Below are 17,279 nucleotides of genomic sequence, written 5' to 3'. Positions count from 1 at the left end.
TCAGGTGACTACCTCTTGAAGCTCATGGAGAGAATGCCAAGAGTGTGCAAAGCAGTAATCAGAGCAAAGGGTGGCTATTTTGAAGAAACTAGAATATAAAACATGTTTTCAGTTATTTCACCTTTTTTTGTTAAGTACATAACTCCACATGTGTTCATTCATAGTTTTGATGCCATCAGTGAGAATCTACAATGTAAATAGTCATGAAAATAAAGAAAACGCATTGAATGAGAAGGTGTGTCCAAACTTTTGGCCTGTACTGTATATGCATATGTACATGAATACACACATACATACCTACACAAACACATTGTATAGTTAAGAGTTAGTTTTACATTAAGCCTGCACTGGGGGACTGTAAAGCGTCTGCCTGAGGGGGGAAGTTGGTACTTGTGATGGAGGACATGGGTGGGGTCTGAGATAACCTTCTGAGCCTGCCTGATTATCTCAGACAGACAGAAAGAAGAAAATGCACATAACTATGTTGCAGTCAAGAAATGAAGGCAAGTATACTTCTGTAGCCTCCTCCCCCCTTTGAAATGCCATAACACATCCCCATATGTTATCATACATAGACTATTTACCCTTAATCATAAAAGTAAGTTTTTCAGGGACAACAGAGTGTGACAGTACAGTTAGCCCCACTTGTAAACTTGGTCTGATAATAGAATTTGGCTATCGTCATTTTCTTACCTGCCTTGTTTAGTTTACAATTTACAGTAAAAAAGCCAAGGGTACACAGTGTGGGGCATACAAACAGCTGAACACCTGTGACATGTGAAAGGAAAACCTTTATCCAAAAAGCCTGGATATCTGGGCAGTCCCATGGACAATGAAATATTGTGCCTTTTATTCAGTATTCACTCTCACTATCCACTTATACAGGATTAATTTAAAATGGGTATTCATGGATTGTATTATTATTATTATTATTGTTATTCGGGAGGGGGTTATAATTTGAGGGGACAATTTAATTTAAAAAAACAATGTGTTTGTACAACTAAGAAGAGTCTGTGTATTTCAGTGTATGGGCTGGTCTTGTGAAATGGGTTGCGTGAAGAGTTGAAACAAAGCACAAATATGAATCAAAACTATACAAAAAAGATATTTTTGGCAGATATATAGATGAGGAAAGGTTGTTAGTGGCCAGCTGAGTCAGTAGTTATGTTCCAGGTTTTGCCACATACCCTAAAAGGTGCATAAGTAGTGTTGATTGCCACACACCTGTGTTTGCCACACAGAGCATGTTTGTTGAGCAGAGAGGTGAAGAGAGCAGAGAAGCACAAAGTAAGTTCTAATTGTCTGCCATACTGTTTTGCTCGGTTTTACATTTGGTATGACATTCATGTGAAGTGTGATTCTGTTCAGTGCAGTTTGGTTCGTGTTCCTGTTACCATTTACTACTTGTATGAGGAGGGTTTGCACCCTTGGTAGGCGAAGCGAGGTAGGCTATGTGGCATTACTGGCATTTTTTGTTGTATTTGTGTGCACCTAATTTCAGTTTAATTATGTGCAATATTGCAATGTTTTAGGGTTGACTGTATAATAATAAAATGTGTGTTTTTAAAGAGAATGTTAACTATGTGTTTAGGTAAAATGTGAGACGTTTTAATATGTGCAAATATTAATATTTTGTTATGTGTTTTTAGTTTCACGGTGCTCGATGGATGAATAAAGTTTTTGCACTAGTTGAACTCTACGCTGTTTTACGGATGCCAAGGGCTGCTACAAAGGTTGTGTCAGGGGAGTGCATATTTATTTTGTAACACTCGATGGTACATGGACTGTACATAACCTGGGTTTAAATAGACTAGGGATGGCTGTATATTACTTGTAAATATATTTGGGAATTTGTTGAAATAATATGTGTTAAAAGATGAAATGACATGCCACTTCTACCTACTACTTTTCGGACATTGTTATCTTTGTCTTGTTTGTTTTTATTATGTTTCTTTATTGTTATTTTGTTATTCATTCATTCATTATTAGTGTTATTGTTGCAGTCATATTGCATCATTAGGCTACATAAAGTGGAATTAATTTAAAGTAGTTACTGTCAGGCAGCTTAATCTGTAAATATGAATGGTATTTTTACATGATCCCCTTGTTTGTTTGTAAAGCAATGATACAAAGTGAATAGGCTACTAGCTGATGCCGTATAAACGGAGCTGAGTTAAAGGTCCTTAGATCCTATTTTCATCCGCTATGGGAACATCTGAAACAGTGGAAACTGTTCTTAAATATCAGTCACTATTTCACCTATATCCACTGATGCATTTAAGGGCATCACAAATGATGTGGTGATAGAGACATATGCTTGTTTTTCTTGAGAGGCCACCATGTTTGAATAGTTGTTTCATTGTGGATTTTTGTATTATATTTTGTATTTTGTTGCATTTTAAATGTGTTTTGATTGGCTGCCAGGTCTCTATTGTAAAATATGTTCAATGTCAATGGGAACTCCTGGTTAAATAAAGGTTTAATAATTAAATAAATAAATTTAATGTACTGGGTTACAGTGTCAAAGCAGTAGGGCACGTAAGGGTTAACTATGGTTCTCACTGTAGCCGCTGGGGGCGCTGTTGTGTGTGGAGCGCTGTTTGCTGCTGTGATGTGAAGGTAAAAGGTCAGCCTGTAACGTGTCAGCAGGCTGTCACCACACCGGTGTCACTCCACTCGTCGGCTGTTGCTGTTATACACATCGCTACCCCAGCTGACCTCAACGGTATCTCGGTAAAATGGCCAAAAAACGGAGAGAAAGCCGAGAGAGCGACGGTTTGTCCCCAGCACAGGAGGAGGTGAAGGCGAACGTTGGTGCCTCAGTAGGACCGAAAGGTGGGTTCTGTCTTCCAGTCTGTGGTGGCTAATTGTTAACATGACAAAAGCAGAGGAAATGAAATACTTGTAGGTAGAAACTGATGGATTGAGCAATATCATGACTTGGCAGCGTCGTTTCTGCGTTGAGATCATTGCGGAATGAGGTACAGGAGCTAATGTGAGCCGTAAGCTGGTTGTTGTAACACAGCCAGCTAGCGAATAAAATTAGCCGACGGTTAACAGTTAGCTCAGTAACGCTAAAGCTAATCAGGAACATAACTGTCGTGTTCAGGAAGCTAACATATACCCTTAACCCTGCTGCTGAGCGTTAATAGGGTAACGGATATGATTTAATTAACCTTACCCTGTGTGTTAAAACAAAGCAACATCTTTGTTATGTGCTAGGCTCACTGTTAGATTAACAAAGACTGTCCAAAGACCAGTAGTGGGGGAAGTCCTCAGATCATCTTCTCAGATACAAGCAACAATACAACACTGTTAAAATACTGACTTCCACTGAAAAATGTAAACGTGAATGTACATACTATTGTTAGATACACTAAAAGTATCATTGATAAATGTACTCAGTGTTAAAAAGCAGCCATATTGATTGTAATACTATTATGTAGCCTATTAATTATTATTATTGCTGATGCAGTAATGTTCAGAGATTGGACCAGGTCATTGCTTTGCAAGACATAAGTCTCAAGTCTTTGCGCTCAAGTCCCAAGTCCTAAACTTTAACTTTCATGTCCTAAACAAGTAATGATGTGCTCACACCGAAATGTAATTCCATTTTAACTACAGAGTAATAATCTATTTGTTTAAAATGTTTAATATAAGGTGTTGTCTTTGTCATTTTCTATGTGCATGTTTTGTGTACTTTTGTTGACCACTGTGTAGTTCTCTGGTATCATTTTGTCCAGCTCAGTAACTTGGCTTTAGTTCTTCGTGGCTCTCTCCTGCAACTTGACTCTTCACTGGACGCTTTCGGATTAGTTCAGACAAAGTGGATCTGGGGAATTAATTAAGTGTTGCTTGTGTAATTAAGTGTCACCTTGAATAGCATTTCGGTACTTGATTCAGGAAATGAAGGGACATAAATGTATTCGTGGCACACTTTAATTCTTGGGGGAAGGTATCAAGTATTTCCAAGTTAAAGGCTCAAGTCCAGGTAAAGTCATTGGTGTTTAAGTTGAAAAGTCATCAAAATTGTGACTTGAGTCTGACTCAATTCTAACTCAGGGTTGCAACGATATACTGGTTTCAGGGTATACTGTAATATGAAAGTTGAGGGATATCATACTGTGTACATTGCGAGATCTATAATATTGAAAAGAAAAGGCAGCTGGAAGGAGAATCTCACCTTTTAGTTTAGTTGTTTTCAAAAGGGAGACTTTTTACACACACTTTGATTAAATAAAATGTTTAAAATATCAATTATAGTAAAAACCAAAAATAACTTCCATTTTCATTCCTTTAAGCATCATTATGTCTAATAAAAATAGTAGCAATAATAATTTTGTGATACTGTGACACTGTGAAACTGTATTATCTTCTGAGATGGTTATCATACCATGAAAATCTCATACTGTCGCAACCCTAAAGTCATGTGAGTCCACACTTCTGATAATATGTAAGATACATTTTACTGTTGTAGCTGGTCGATGTGGAGCTAATTCCAACATTTTTATATACTGTTACATAGTAAAATCTACAACAATGCACCACATTTTATGAATTCATTGTATGTTATGTGTGTAAAAGCTTAATTTGTAAAAAAAACAAACAAACAAAAAACATAGCATATTCCCCTTGGAGAGTTAGAGGAGTAGAGGTATAAAATGGCATGAAAAGGAAATGCTCAAGTAAAGAACTAGCACCTCAAAACTGTACTGCAGTTCAATACTTGAGCAAATGTTTTTAAATGCATTAACCTGATTACTAAATTACATTACATCCAATTACACTGGATGACACACCTGCCAAAAGTGACTCAGGGTCATTCAGTGATGACAGGAAACATTGAAATTTTAAAATCCATTTTATTTAAGTACTTAAATGTACAGTTAAGCACATACATAGCTATTTAATAGAAGGATAAAATCACAAACAAAGCTGTTATGCGACAGATATAATTCTATTAATAAGAAGCCAAATCCAAGACCTCCATCATCACCATCTTTACACAAACATCCTATCACAGCCCATGTACAGCTGAATATTTATATACAGTTCACAGTGTGATATTAGGCTTAGTACTAACAGTATTCAACCCTACGGCGACTTGCCACCAGTCGAGGTCTGTCTCCCCCCAGAACTTTACTTTTTCTTATAGTCCAAATTACCAGCTCTGTCACCCATTCTGTAAAACAGTGCAAAAAACTAACAAAGAAAAATATAATATCATTTTATTTAGGTCATGAGGAAGGTGTTTCTAATATTTTGTCCATCCTATTTATATCAATACAAGTAGACTACACAGTGATATACTGCATGAAGGTAGGATGTATTTCAGAGCAGTTGTATTAAATTGCATTGGTTTTGTTAGATGTTAGGTCCAACTCCAACCAGGAGTCCCTTTTCAATAAATACTTCCCAGTGTCATTTGCAGTAGGAGGAATAAGTATGTGTTGTTTGTTTGCAGATATCTCAGTGACTATTAGTGTTAATTTGTTACCTGTAATTTTCCTCGACCTCCCTGGTTCATCTCTTAATTATATCTTCAGAGTACTGTAGTTGGTTTGGAAACATCTACCTTAATTTAGCATATCTGACACCTGATATTTAACCGACGTAACAGTTGTCCCTTTTTCCACAAAGTCTTTAATGAGAGCGTGATAAAACAGAACGGCTCAGAAACAGCAGGAGTTTGTCTCAAGGGGTAGACTCAGTTCCCTGTAGGGGCTTGAGCAAGTGATGCAAAACTTACAAGCAAATTACACAAGGCTCCCTGGTAACCAGTTTGTCTGTTTTTATAGTAACCTTGTTATTAATTTGGTAAACAATTTGTTCTCTCTCTCTACACAGATGTGCATCATGCTGAAGGGGGCTCGGCACGCATGTCTCTGCTGATTCTTGTGTCTATCTTCGCCTGCTCTGCCTCGGTCATGTATCTGGTCTACAGGAACTTCCCAGAGCTTCCTGAGTAAGTTACTTTGGGTGTAATTAAACTTGGTAAAATGTGGGTGGGGAGTGGGAATGGTGTTCATCCCTGGAAATTAACACTTATTTTGTATACACATTACACAATAAATAATACTTGTAGTACTTATTTAGAATTTGAAGGGTTCAAGTGGCATCCAGCAGTGAGGTTGCAGTACTGAAACTTCTCCCATGTTCCAAGTTAGTAGGAGAACTACAGTAGCTGACGCAAAAACATGAATGGCCCTGTCAAGAGCGAGTGTTTGATTTGTCTGTTCTGGGCTACTATAGAAACATGTTGGACTCCGTGAAAGAGGACCCACTCCATATGTAGATGTAAACGGTTCATTCTAATGCCGCTTTTCTACCGAAATTAGCATGTATACGCAGAATAAACACAGAAAACCTGCTAAAAATAAGCTATAGACTCCCTTGCCATTGCCACTATTGTCTTTCAAACTCAGTGCAGACTAATTTGTAACAATATTTGAGTGCTGATGGGGCAAAGACGGAGGTATCTTGCTGTGGGCTGTCACTGCATCTTGCTAGTAAAGGGGCTAAAATAAGCGCATTCACTCAGATATTGTATTTGATGACTGCAGATATGAGCCGATAAAAACCAATGACTACTGCAGAGTCATTTGACCTGGGTATGAAAGTCGATTGTAACCCATGATATACAAAAGCCACATTTTAGTGGGTGTTGGTGTGTTTTGTCATGCAGTGGGCTAAAGTTAACGAAAACACAAGGATTCTTATTTTTAGGTGATTATATACAAATGACAACGTAGTCATGAATATCATATACCATTTCTGCCCATAGATGCCCCTAAATCCCACACACTGGACCTTTTAATAAATACTATTGATTTTATGGCATTTTGAGGTGACATTTAAAATCTAAAACACATTTATAGCAGTCACAAAATAATTTGCACATAGTGCAGTGGATCTGGGGTTTGTTTGTTTCAGTATGAACTGTGGTAATGAAACAGTGACCTCTTATTTTCACTCTCATGATTACCAAAATGTATTCTGTACTGCTGCTGCCTATGGCTGCTGCCTCCCAAGTGGGGGGTTACATTACTTTTTATGTCATATTCAGTAGCAGCAAGGCCAAAAGAGTAAACTGACTGATGAATGATAATAATAGACCTATAGGAGTAAACAGTATTTCATAAATAGACAAGAAAGTTGATGCAGTGTGACAGTTTGTGATTTGGTTATAGTTTTGTACTGAATGTAAAACTGTCATTGTTTTGTCGATGTTTCTAACTAGAGTAAAGTTAGTGGCTGGTTTAACACCCTTTGGTACTAGATACAGAAAGTATTCTTAACTTACAGGGCAAAACATTAGTGACAAAGTACTTTACCAAGAGACATAACAGGAGAAGAAAAATAGGTAATATGTAGGATAAAATACGGCTGGGTAAGATATTGATGTTATGTCAATATAGTGATATGAGACTACATATCATCTTTGATTTTGGATATCATAATATTGTAATTGTGTCTCTTCCTGCTTTTAAAGGCTCCATTACAGTACAGTGATGCCATTTTCTGAATTTACTAGACTTTTCTAACTATTCTGTTAATGTGCCTTTACCCACGTAGTCATCATTTCCACATTACTGATGATTATTTGTCAAACATCTCATTATGTTAATGTTTTGTGAAAGCACCACAAGTCAACCCTACAATACTGTCAACCCTACAGTATCATAGCATCATTGATATTAAGGTATTTGGTCAAAAATATTGTGATATTTGATTTTCATTTCACCAGAAATTATCATACGATTTTGTTCTTATTTAGCTTTTCTGAAGATTTTAGAGAAAGTTTGTTGGAAAAGCTTAATCACCTTTTAGCTTTCAGCTTTGACCTTGGAATAAATGATGTCCTTCACTCTGAGGACCTGAGGCTTATGGTTGTAGGAGGGAACAGCCATCATTTTTAAAGTGCAGAATAGGGCCCGGCTGTGTGTGTAATGCCTACCAGTAAAAAGTAAATGATTTAAGGGAATACTAAAGTTAACAGATCACCTAAGAAAGAGCATTGGTGCAGTGCTTGATCTCCATAATGTTGCTGTGTGGAGCCTTGTGGCAGAGGTCAAGACTAGTCTGACTCAGGCTGGTGCAGACTGGCTGAGGAAGGAACCAAAGGAAACTGAGAGACAATAGTGGAGGGGTGACTTTTCCTTAGGTGTCTGAGTTTGTCAGTATTTTTATGCCACAGAAGGTAAACCTGAGCTCCTCATTTTGACATGATGCTTAAAATCCAAAAGTGGCTTTAGCATTTTGAGCAATCAGGCCTTGGTATATTGATTGTACTGTGATGAAAACCAACCAGAAATGTGCCACATATGTTTGACTGAATATTATCATTTAATTCTTTTTCAGTGACGAAATGGAGAAAATCAAGATCCCTAAAGACATGGATGATGCCAAAGCTTTGGGAACTGTGCTGTCCAAGTACAAAGACACATACTACTCCCAAGTGCTGGTGGCCTACTTTGCAACATATGTTTTGTATCCTTGGAGAGAACATATACACCTTTTGGAAAATATGTATCTTAACTTTGCTTGCTATTGAGAAGGTTTTTAGAACAGCCAAATTCAGGTCCTCAAAGACATTCTGGGTTGCATTGATAATTTGGTTAATTTCTTGTTTACTGGGGTCAGACCCCCAAAAGAGTTTATCTGCTTCAGGGTCCTAATTTTTTGATGTCATCTTGACGAACACTTGCTGCAGCTTCTTTCAGTTGTCTACTTGATAAAGTCTCAACCAAAGTTCTTTTAAAGTGCGCCATGTTTGGGCTGATAAAACCTGTCGAGCAGCATGTCCTCCGTCTGAAATACTTTAGCATCAGATATAAATAATCTGTCATTCTTTATGAGTGTCAAGGAATATAGGCTCTGTATCTGCTGAAACAACTCAAGACAATGACATTTCAGCTCCAAGTCATGTCTTCTGTATCTGAGAGCTGGCTGGGGTGTGTAGACAGTCCAACATTAAATGTACAGTATGTAATTTTCTGTCACCAGGGGTCTCTTAATCAAAACGGTAGCAAAAGACAGAGCAATATTGTCAGTGCAGTCATTTGATCCTGCTAAGGATTTCATCACTGTTCATCAGGAGGTTTTTTAGCCAGCGACAAAATTTCTTTATCCGACTCTTTACAGAAAAACACGCAGGCCAGAGTGCTATGAAGAGGAATATGCTTTTGATGTATTTATTTTTATTATTATTGCTTATACATGTGATTTAACTTGTAGGCCTGAGTGATAACTGTATTTTTTGCAAAGTTGTTTACCTTGACACCCTTTTCAGCCTCCAGACATTTGCAATCCCTGGATCTATCTTCCTCAGCATCCTGTCTGGATATCTTTACCCCTTCCCCCTGGCTCTTTTCTTAGTCTGCTTGGTGAGTAAGGAAGGAGGGTATGAAATGTGTGACTGAAAACAAATGTTGTGTTGTATGATGAGCAACTGTGCACTGAAATAGTTTCCACAAGACACACGAGGCTATGTAAGGATTTAGATACGCATGATTGCTTTTGCACAATGGATCGTGCCTCTTAAACATCAATTTGTAATAAAAATTTCAGTGAAGTCCTAATTGATCATTAAAATCTGACAGGCAGTGGAGCAGACAGCAGTGTAAAGAGCCTTAATAAATAAGCATTGGCTCTGATTACATTTTTAAAGACTGTCTCAAGGGGCTTTACCATCTGTAAAGCAAATGACACCGTCTGTCCTTAAACTCTCGATTGAGATATGGAAACTCTCCCCAAAAATGGAAGAAATCTCAGGTAGAGTAACAGAGACATGCAATAGATGTGTTGCATCATAGTCAGTTGTGGCCACTGTTGCTTGGTGTCTTCTCTTCTGTAATGTTTTATTCCGGTGTGTTTTAATGTTAGTAAAAACGGGGTTAGTGCTGAACCAGTTTCTGCTCTTTGATTATGAGGGATGCTAAAATGTGATGTTTTTGCTGCGACGTCCACGATGGGCAGCAGTTAATGTGTGTTAACACCAAGGCCTCCAGTACTGTCTTTGAAGCCACTTGCTGTGTATTCAACACACCACTACACTACTGCTACTAAAAGTTAAAATGACAAGTCATGAAGATGGTGGAAAACAAAGACAATTTTTTGGATGCTTTCTTTTGGTGTGATTGGAACATATATTGTATGAAATAATGCAGGTAGCCACCGTGACGCCACTCATTGCTTTGTGGACTCCCATTTTGATGCCATTAGTTTGGCCGTCACCATGTTCACGTCACCATATTTAGACGAGAGGGTGGAGCTGTGAAGGAGCGAGGGGTCAATCTGACTCATAGACCGTAGCGATGACTTACAGACAGCCTGTCACTCCAGCAGCCATGGCCTTAATTATGCCTAACTTTAAGCCTCAATAACACTTGAACTGGTGAGTTATGTAGGTTTCCAATCAGTGAAGCCATAGCTTGATGCTCTAATCATCTCCTTCGTCTTAATCCACACCAAAAAAGTCCACCGGACCACTCAATAACTGTTTATTTCAAAACTGAAAGATGTTACAGAGACAATCACATTTACAAATCCAAAATTATCCAGAAATAAGAAATAGGATGTCAAAAAACTGTGTGGCTCCTCTCTCTACTGCAATAAAGTCTCTCAAATCCAAAAAACTACTGGTGAGAGTGTAAAAAAGGAGCAATTAAACAACAATAAAAGTACCCTTATCTTGAAAGTTACAAATGTAAAACTGCATTTAGGCTCCTATAATTATATAAAAATTCACCCCCTGTACAGTTGTCAGTTTCTGCTGTAAAGTTTGGCATTTTAACATGAGGGTTTATAGGGATTGACTGGCATCTGGAGCCAGCCTCAAGTGGTCATTTGAGGAACTGCAGTTTTTTGCACTTCCGCGTAGGCTTAACTTTTTAGCCCCACAGGTTGCCGCTTGATTTGGAAAGCCAGAAATTCTTCGTGGGCTCTTATATTTTCTGTAAAAATTTCTAGAACATTACTAATCTTTAGGCAAGTTAGCGATATATGTGTCTGTGAAAGTAATACATGTTTCTCTTCTCTGTGTTTTATCTGTTGGCAGTGCTCTGGCCTTGGTGCTTCCTTCTGCTATATGCTCTCTTATCTGGTGGGCAGACCCGTGGTCTACAAATATCTAACAGAGAGAGCACAGAAATGGTCCCAGCAGGTAAGAGTCTTGACTAAAAATAAAATGTGGATAAAGGATATATTTGTAAGAGCAATTTTTTATTAGAGATGCAGTCCAAAACAATGTCTCTGCAGTAAATCCTTGTTCAGTTTTATTCACACTATATGAACTCTGTTAATTCCACTTTAAAGAGAAACTTCGGTATTTCTCAACTTGGACCCTATTTAATCATTTACAGTGTTTTTGTGAGGGACTAACACTTGAGCCACATTGTCTATATGAGCAGAGTGTGTGCATTGCAGAACCTCTTGAAATTAATTTTTTTGTGGCACCCGTGTTAACAGATTAGAGTAGCAACACTGCCCACGTGAATGGTGCTCAGGTACTCTGCAACTGCTGCCCAATTGGGAACATTTAGAGAATAGGAGTCTCGCCTTTTTCCCACATGACGCACGCGGTTTCAGTAAAAACAGACACTGAAAAAGGTCATTTGATGATCATATTGACATTATATAACCTTTCAGTAAAGTGTCAGTGTCTGTATCTGCCATACACATGAAAAATAATAAAAATTTCTATTTGACTCAACCTTTCCTGTTTCTGTTTCAAAATAAAGCCCTCTGAAGATTTTCATTATGATATATTGCCATGACCGTGTTGTGGCTTGCAAGGCTCCGTACATGAGTGTAGTATCAGCTTTTAATTGTGGAAATTCAATAGTTACAGCAGCAGGCCACTCTACAGCAGCAGTGCTGTCTGTGTGAACCCCACACATGCAAGTCATAGCAGTTCAGCAAGGTAGTTAGGGTGTAATGTAGACAGTTTTTTAATATTGTTCCAGTATTACTAGAGCTGCAGTGGCGAAACAGGCTGCAGTGTAATCCCTACAGGAAATTGTGCCACGTCAATTTACATCCACTAAAAATGCTTGGGTTTTTTTTGCCTCTGACAGGCTCAGATTATTTTAAGTGTCTTACAACAGAAAGGACCCTACAGGGAAATTAAATAGTTTTCCTGACTATTCACTGGTATATTTGTTATTGCGGCCGAGTTACGAAGGGATATGTCTGGTTCTGTAATCTCATGAGAAGTAATTTGTCGCAGGAAAAACAACAGAAAGGAGTTCTGGAAAGAGTTTGTTGTGTTGGAATACAGAACATGTAGCTTAGTGTTATCTAAAAAATGTTCAGTGTCATGGCTGAATATTACGCAGGTTCTGACAATGGCCTTGGTTACACACACTAACAAACAAACCGGATCAGCCAAAGGAAAGGAAAAACATTGAATTTCACAGTAGGGTCCTTTCCATGATGTTATCAGACACTTTTTTAAGAACAGTCTGACCTTATCAGTGGCAGAAATAAGTGCTTTTAGTGATCGTACACCAGCAGTGTACAATCGCCCATGGGGATTATATTGCAGCCTGTTGTGTGGCTGCGGCTTTCTCAATACAGAAAATTGTTGTCTCCCTTTGTCACGTATACACAAAAACACAGGAAAATAAGGTCCATGTTTAAAAATACCTATGTTTTCTTTCAATGGGAATTTGTAGGGCAAAGTGGTTTTACCAAAAATAATACTGGTATTGTTAATTATTATAAAACAGAAATTGCTATAATGACAAAGGTACTGATACTAAAACTGACCGATAGACCGATAGGAATTACTGGTAATTTATTAGACTTACAAAACCTTCTGCTTGTGACTTTTTTGCCGGCAGGTTGACAAACATAGGGATCATTTAATTAATTACATCATCTTTCTGAGGATAACCCCCTTTCTTCCCAATTGGTTCATCAACATCACGTCGCCTGTCATCAATGTGCCTTTGGGGGTTTTCTTCATCGGTACCTTTCTCGGTAAGACCGTCTGTCCCATCTGAATGTCCATATCTTATTTTGGTGTTATTTGTTGTCAGTGGCTCACCTGCATTTAACCTGGCTAATTCACAGGAGTGGCGCCGCCATCCTTTGTAGCGATCAATGCCGGTACAACATTGTACAAACTGACCACAGCTGGTGAGGCCGTGTCCTGGAACTCTCTGGCTGTGCTCGGTGTACTCGCCGTGCTCTCGATCTTGCCTGTCTGCTTCCAGAAAAAGCTGCAGAAGAAACTAGAGTAGAACATTGAACACCTCGGCACCTCATCTGCTGGCTGATCCCAGCACCCCCTTAACCTCGGCTCAGGAACGTGCAGCTGTCACTCAAGTTGCTCTGCCTCAGTCTCATACACAGCTGCTGGTGGGAGAATCTCCGACCGCTGGCAGAATAAGCACTCATTGACCACAACATGCATGCAGTGGTGGGTTGTTCCTGATGTTAAGTGTAAACTGGCCGCTGCTTGCACAAGATATTTGGGTTCTGTGAGTTATGTTGTTCATTGTGGCACATCTTGTAAATAAGAGAAATTGAGTTTTTGTTTTTATTTAAGTCTCTGCTCATTATTTTATGATTTTTGCCAGACATTAAAGGTCCAGTGTGTAGGATTCAGGTGGCTGTATAGGCAGAAATTTAATATAAAATAATGCGTATGTTTTCTTAGTGTATAATCACCTGCAAATGAGAATGGTTGTGTTGTCATTACCTTGGAATGAGCTGTTTATATCTACATAAGGAGCAGGTCCTTGACTCCAGAGTTTGCCATGTTGCTCTGCTATGTTTTTTGCCCAGATTAGACAAACCAAACACTGGCTCTGGATAGGCCCATTGCATTCTTGCATCGGCCATAGTAGTTAGCAGCCCCTCAGTGACCAGCAGCATTGGAAAACCAGCATTTTCTTAATGTGAAACTGCTTTATTCAGTGTTTTTATTAGTTTTAATCACCTGGTCCATTTGTTTTGGAGAGAAAGAGACCCATGCAAATAATGTGGCTCCTGGTAAAGACTTCCTGAACTATGAACAGACGGATTTCTAATCAGGATAAGTTTCAGCTAGTTGCAACTTGTGATCCTCACCACTAGATGCCATTAAATCCCCCTAAATCTTACACACTGGACCTTTAAAGGTGCTACTTGTAGGATGTTTGAGGAAAACTCATCATTCTGGGGAAGTTTTTCTCTTTTCTTGCTAAAAAAAATGCTAAAACCTGTCATCAGTATGTTGTTAAGACCATCGCAAACATGTTTTTTTAAATTATTGGAACATTTACTATTAAATTTGCTTTGGCAGCAGCTTATCAATTACCCTTTTTACACTGAGATCGCGCTATAGCTATATGGCTACAAAGATATATGCTACAGTCCCTTCTCTATGCCTCCTTTGCCTTTTTACACAGAACCAAACGGCGGCATTATGCCTCCTCAGCATGTGATTTTAGATAGCATGCCTGCATCGTGGAACTGAAAGAGGTGTGGCGGTGACGTTTAACACAACAGGGTCAGGCTCTCGTGTGACAAATAACGTGTGTCGACAGGGCTTTATAATAACCATTGACCGTCTCTGTTATATGGCTGATCTCATCTTCTCAATGAGGGTAATGTCATTGTTTTCCCAATTTGCTGACAATTACGCCCGCTGTTCTTCTATGAGTTAGCCGCTAACTGCTATTAGCTACTTTTTAAATCTCTTGGTAGTGGGTCGCACACATAACACGTTGTCAAAATGTCACACACGTCTTGTCCATGGTCCTTTTTGGCACTGTAGCTATCCCCCATGGCGGCTTAAAGGTGAGACAACTCTGTCCTCCCATTCTGCGATTGTACCATATATGCTGAATGGTGAGGGGGCATAACGGTGTTATATTCCCACCTTGAACAGGCAGTGTAAAAGGGGCTAATATCTTAATCCTGTTTGTAGCACCTTTAACTTCCACTCCCTTTTTTAAACTTTATTTTAACATACTTGTGTCTAATGTCGCCCTAATGAAGTGAACCACCACAGCAATAACTCACACTACTGTTGAAAATAGATTTGTTTATAAAATGCCTGTTTTGATGCCAGGTGCTCGCCTTGGCAAACGTATACAGTGTGATGAAAGAATGAAACTGTGGAGAAGACAAACTGTAATGACTGATCTTAGTAAGTGCTACTTTTGTTGGCATGTGAGTGAGTTCTTATGTTCTTCCTTGAAAGGTGCCTGGATCCACTGCCACACACATTTCACCCATTTCTGTTCATATTTGTAGCCACTGTAACTTGTAAAGACTAAGCTGATGTAATAATTACTCAAAAGACTTACAGGATTGCAGGATGCCGAACTCCACAATATTTGTATTTGTAACTAAGAAATGAACATTGATCATGTCAACACAACTGATTTCTGTGTGGTAAGATGGATGCAACCCAGGAAAAGCCCAACAGAATCATCTTGGTTTGTAAATTAAAAAAAAAAAAAAGAGAGATGGGTTCTCCAGTTTTGCATACGTTGGTGAAAATGTGTCTCCACTCCATCATATTGTTTGCTATGCCACTGTAAAAATGGAGAGTTTCATACCATGGATGATACACCAGTGCCCTCAATAAGACTGCCAACGGACCGAGGTATCCAGGCCTTACCTTGCTTTTTACTGCTTCCGCTCTTCACCAGGAGAAATATATTATGATGCCTGATTCATGTTTTTAGTGTTCTTTGAATAGTTTTCGCTAATTTTCATGTCCTGTGCTATAGAAGCTAAATTTTTATTTAGATGTTTTTATTTAATCGTTATTATTTGCTTGTGTACCATAGTAATTTATTTCTGCTGCTTAAAAACACTGGACGGTTGCAAGAGACAGTGATGCAGTGAATGTACATGTGGTTAACTTTTCTTAAATCTCTTAATATCAGATTTAAAGAGGCAGATGGTTTGGTGCATTTTCCACTTTTTCCTTTAATGTCTTACTGTTCAGCAGATGTACTGTGTACCACTGTATGATTATTAACCTCTCTAATTCAGATTTGAAATGACCACAAAAGCATCAATTTATGTGAAACTTGCATTGATTTACTATATTAGGATACTTGTTTCTTTGCATTTTCTACCTTGTGTAGCAGGATGCTTCCTCCTCCAAAAACTGTGGGGTTGTTTTTACGGTATATGATAGTACTGTATATGAGAGAGCTGCATTTGTACACCAAAGGTACAGCACCTGAGATGATGTCTTGGTAAATACATCTTCACTTAGGTGGTTGAATCAAGTGAATCAAATCAAGCTCTGAAAGTCTTATTTTTGTCTTAATATTTAAATAGAAGCTTGATAAACTTCCTGGGAGTTCTCCATGAAGCTAAAATTGCCAAGACATAATTTTTCCCCCTATGTGCTACGATATTTAGACCTAAACCTATTCTAAACATCATGCTACAGATATACTCAAATTGAATACATTATTGCTTTTTTGTCCTATTACCCTATCAAAGATGTAGTGAGATAACGTGTGTAACCCTCTGTCGACATTTCAGAAAGCAGTATTATTTTGTACTGAGCAGTGATGTATTGCAGTATGAAGTGTTTGCAGATTGCACATTTCTGTCCTATCTAATCATTTTTAATATATTTATTGAATCATTAAAATTATCTTTACAGAATATGATTGAGTTTTGAGAGTTATCTGTAAAGAGAGCATGTTTGAGCACGCTGCAGCAGGGTACTGTCAAAAAGCATTATAGACTTTGGTGAAGGCAAAACTAAAAATTGATAGATAAATAATGAATATGCAATTCTTGGGAGTCTTTCAAAGTTAGGGTTTTCCAGCAATTATGTGTTGAGCTTGTGAATAGACTGGGCTCTCTTTTGCTTTGTGGGACCACCAGAAGTGGTTGCAATACAAGTATGACGTTTTTCTGTATGCCAACGCAGAAGTTGGCATTACACTGATTCCCTCGTCAAAAGGCCTATCAGACTTTTTCCATTGGATTTTGGATTATTGCCAAAAACACACTGTGGCAAACAAACATCCATGATACATGTTTTGTTCAGTAAGATAATCTTCTCAAGTGAACACCACTTTCAAGATTATTGAAGCCTAAATGCAATTGCCAAAAGTAAAGAGCTAACGTTAGCCTATAAACAAACAACACTACAATGTACTGTCATTGTCTTTTTTAAGTCACATCAAAGCTTCAAAAATCCAGAGTGGGGTATTGACATATTTTATGTCAGTACAAATCATTAAAGTCTTTTAAGCTTGCGTTGACCACAGACCTTATTTCAGACATTGAATCGAAAAACCCACTCA

The 17,279-nt window shown here is 38.3% G+C and overlaps 1 protein-coding gene and 1 long non-coding RNA gene across 2 annotated transcripts; both read left to right on the top strand.

Annotated features, from left to right (window-relative positions):
• The first annotated feature begins 1,236 nt into the window (after positions 1-1,236).
• Positions 1,237-2,471, top strand: LOC144459044 (uncharacterized). The gene is made up of 3 exons (XR_013488312.1): positions 1,237-1,287; positions 1,369-1,444; positions 1,650-2,471. It is a non-coding gene; the product is annotated as an uncharacterized LOC144459044 (long non-coding RNA).
• Positions 2,472-2,611: 140 nt separating this feature from the next.
• Positions 2,612-16,629, top strand: tmem41b (transmembrane protein 41B). The gene is made up of 7 exons (XM_033639277.2): positions 2,612-2,835; positions 5,848-5,965; positions 8,362-8,490; positions 9,293-9,386; positions 11,060-11,164; positions 12,846-12,984; positions 13,078-16,629. Exons 1-7 carry the CDS (start codon positions 2,739-2,741, stop codon positions 13,245-13,247), a joined length of 852 nt encoding a protein of 283 aa, XP_033495168.1. The 5' UTR covers positions 2,612-2,738; the 3' UTR covers positions 13,248-16,629.
• The last annotated feature ends 650 nt before the right edge of the window (positions 16,630-17,279 follow it).

Source organism: Epinephelus lanceolatus, chromosome 2 (genome assembly GCF_041903045.1).
Source record: "Epinephelus lanceolatus isolate andai-2023 chromosome 2, ASM4190304v1, whole genome shotgun sequence".
NCBI lineage: Eukaryota > Metazoa > Chordata > Actinopteri > Perciformes > Serranidae > Epinephelus > Epinephelus lanceolatus.
Note: the sequence above shows the minus strand (reverse complement) of the source record. Positions and strands in the feature narration are given on the sequence as shown.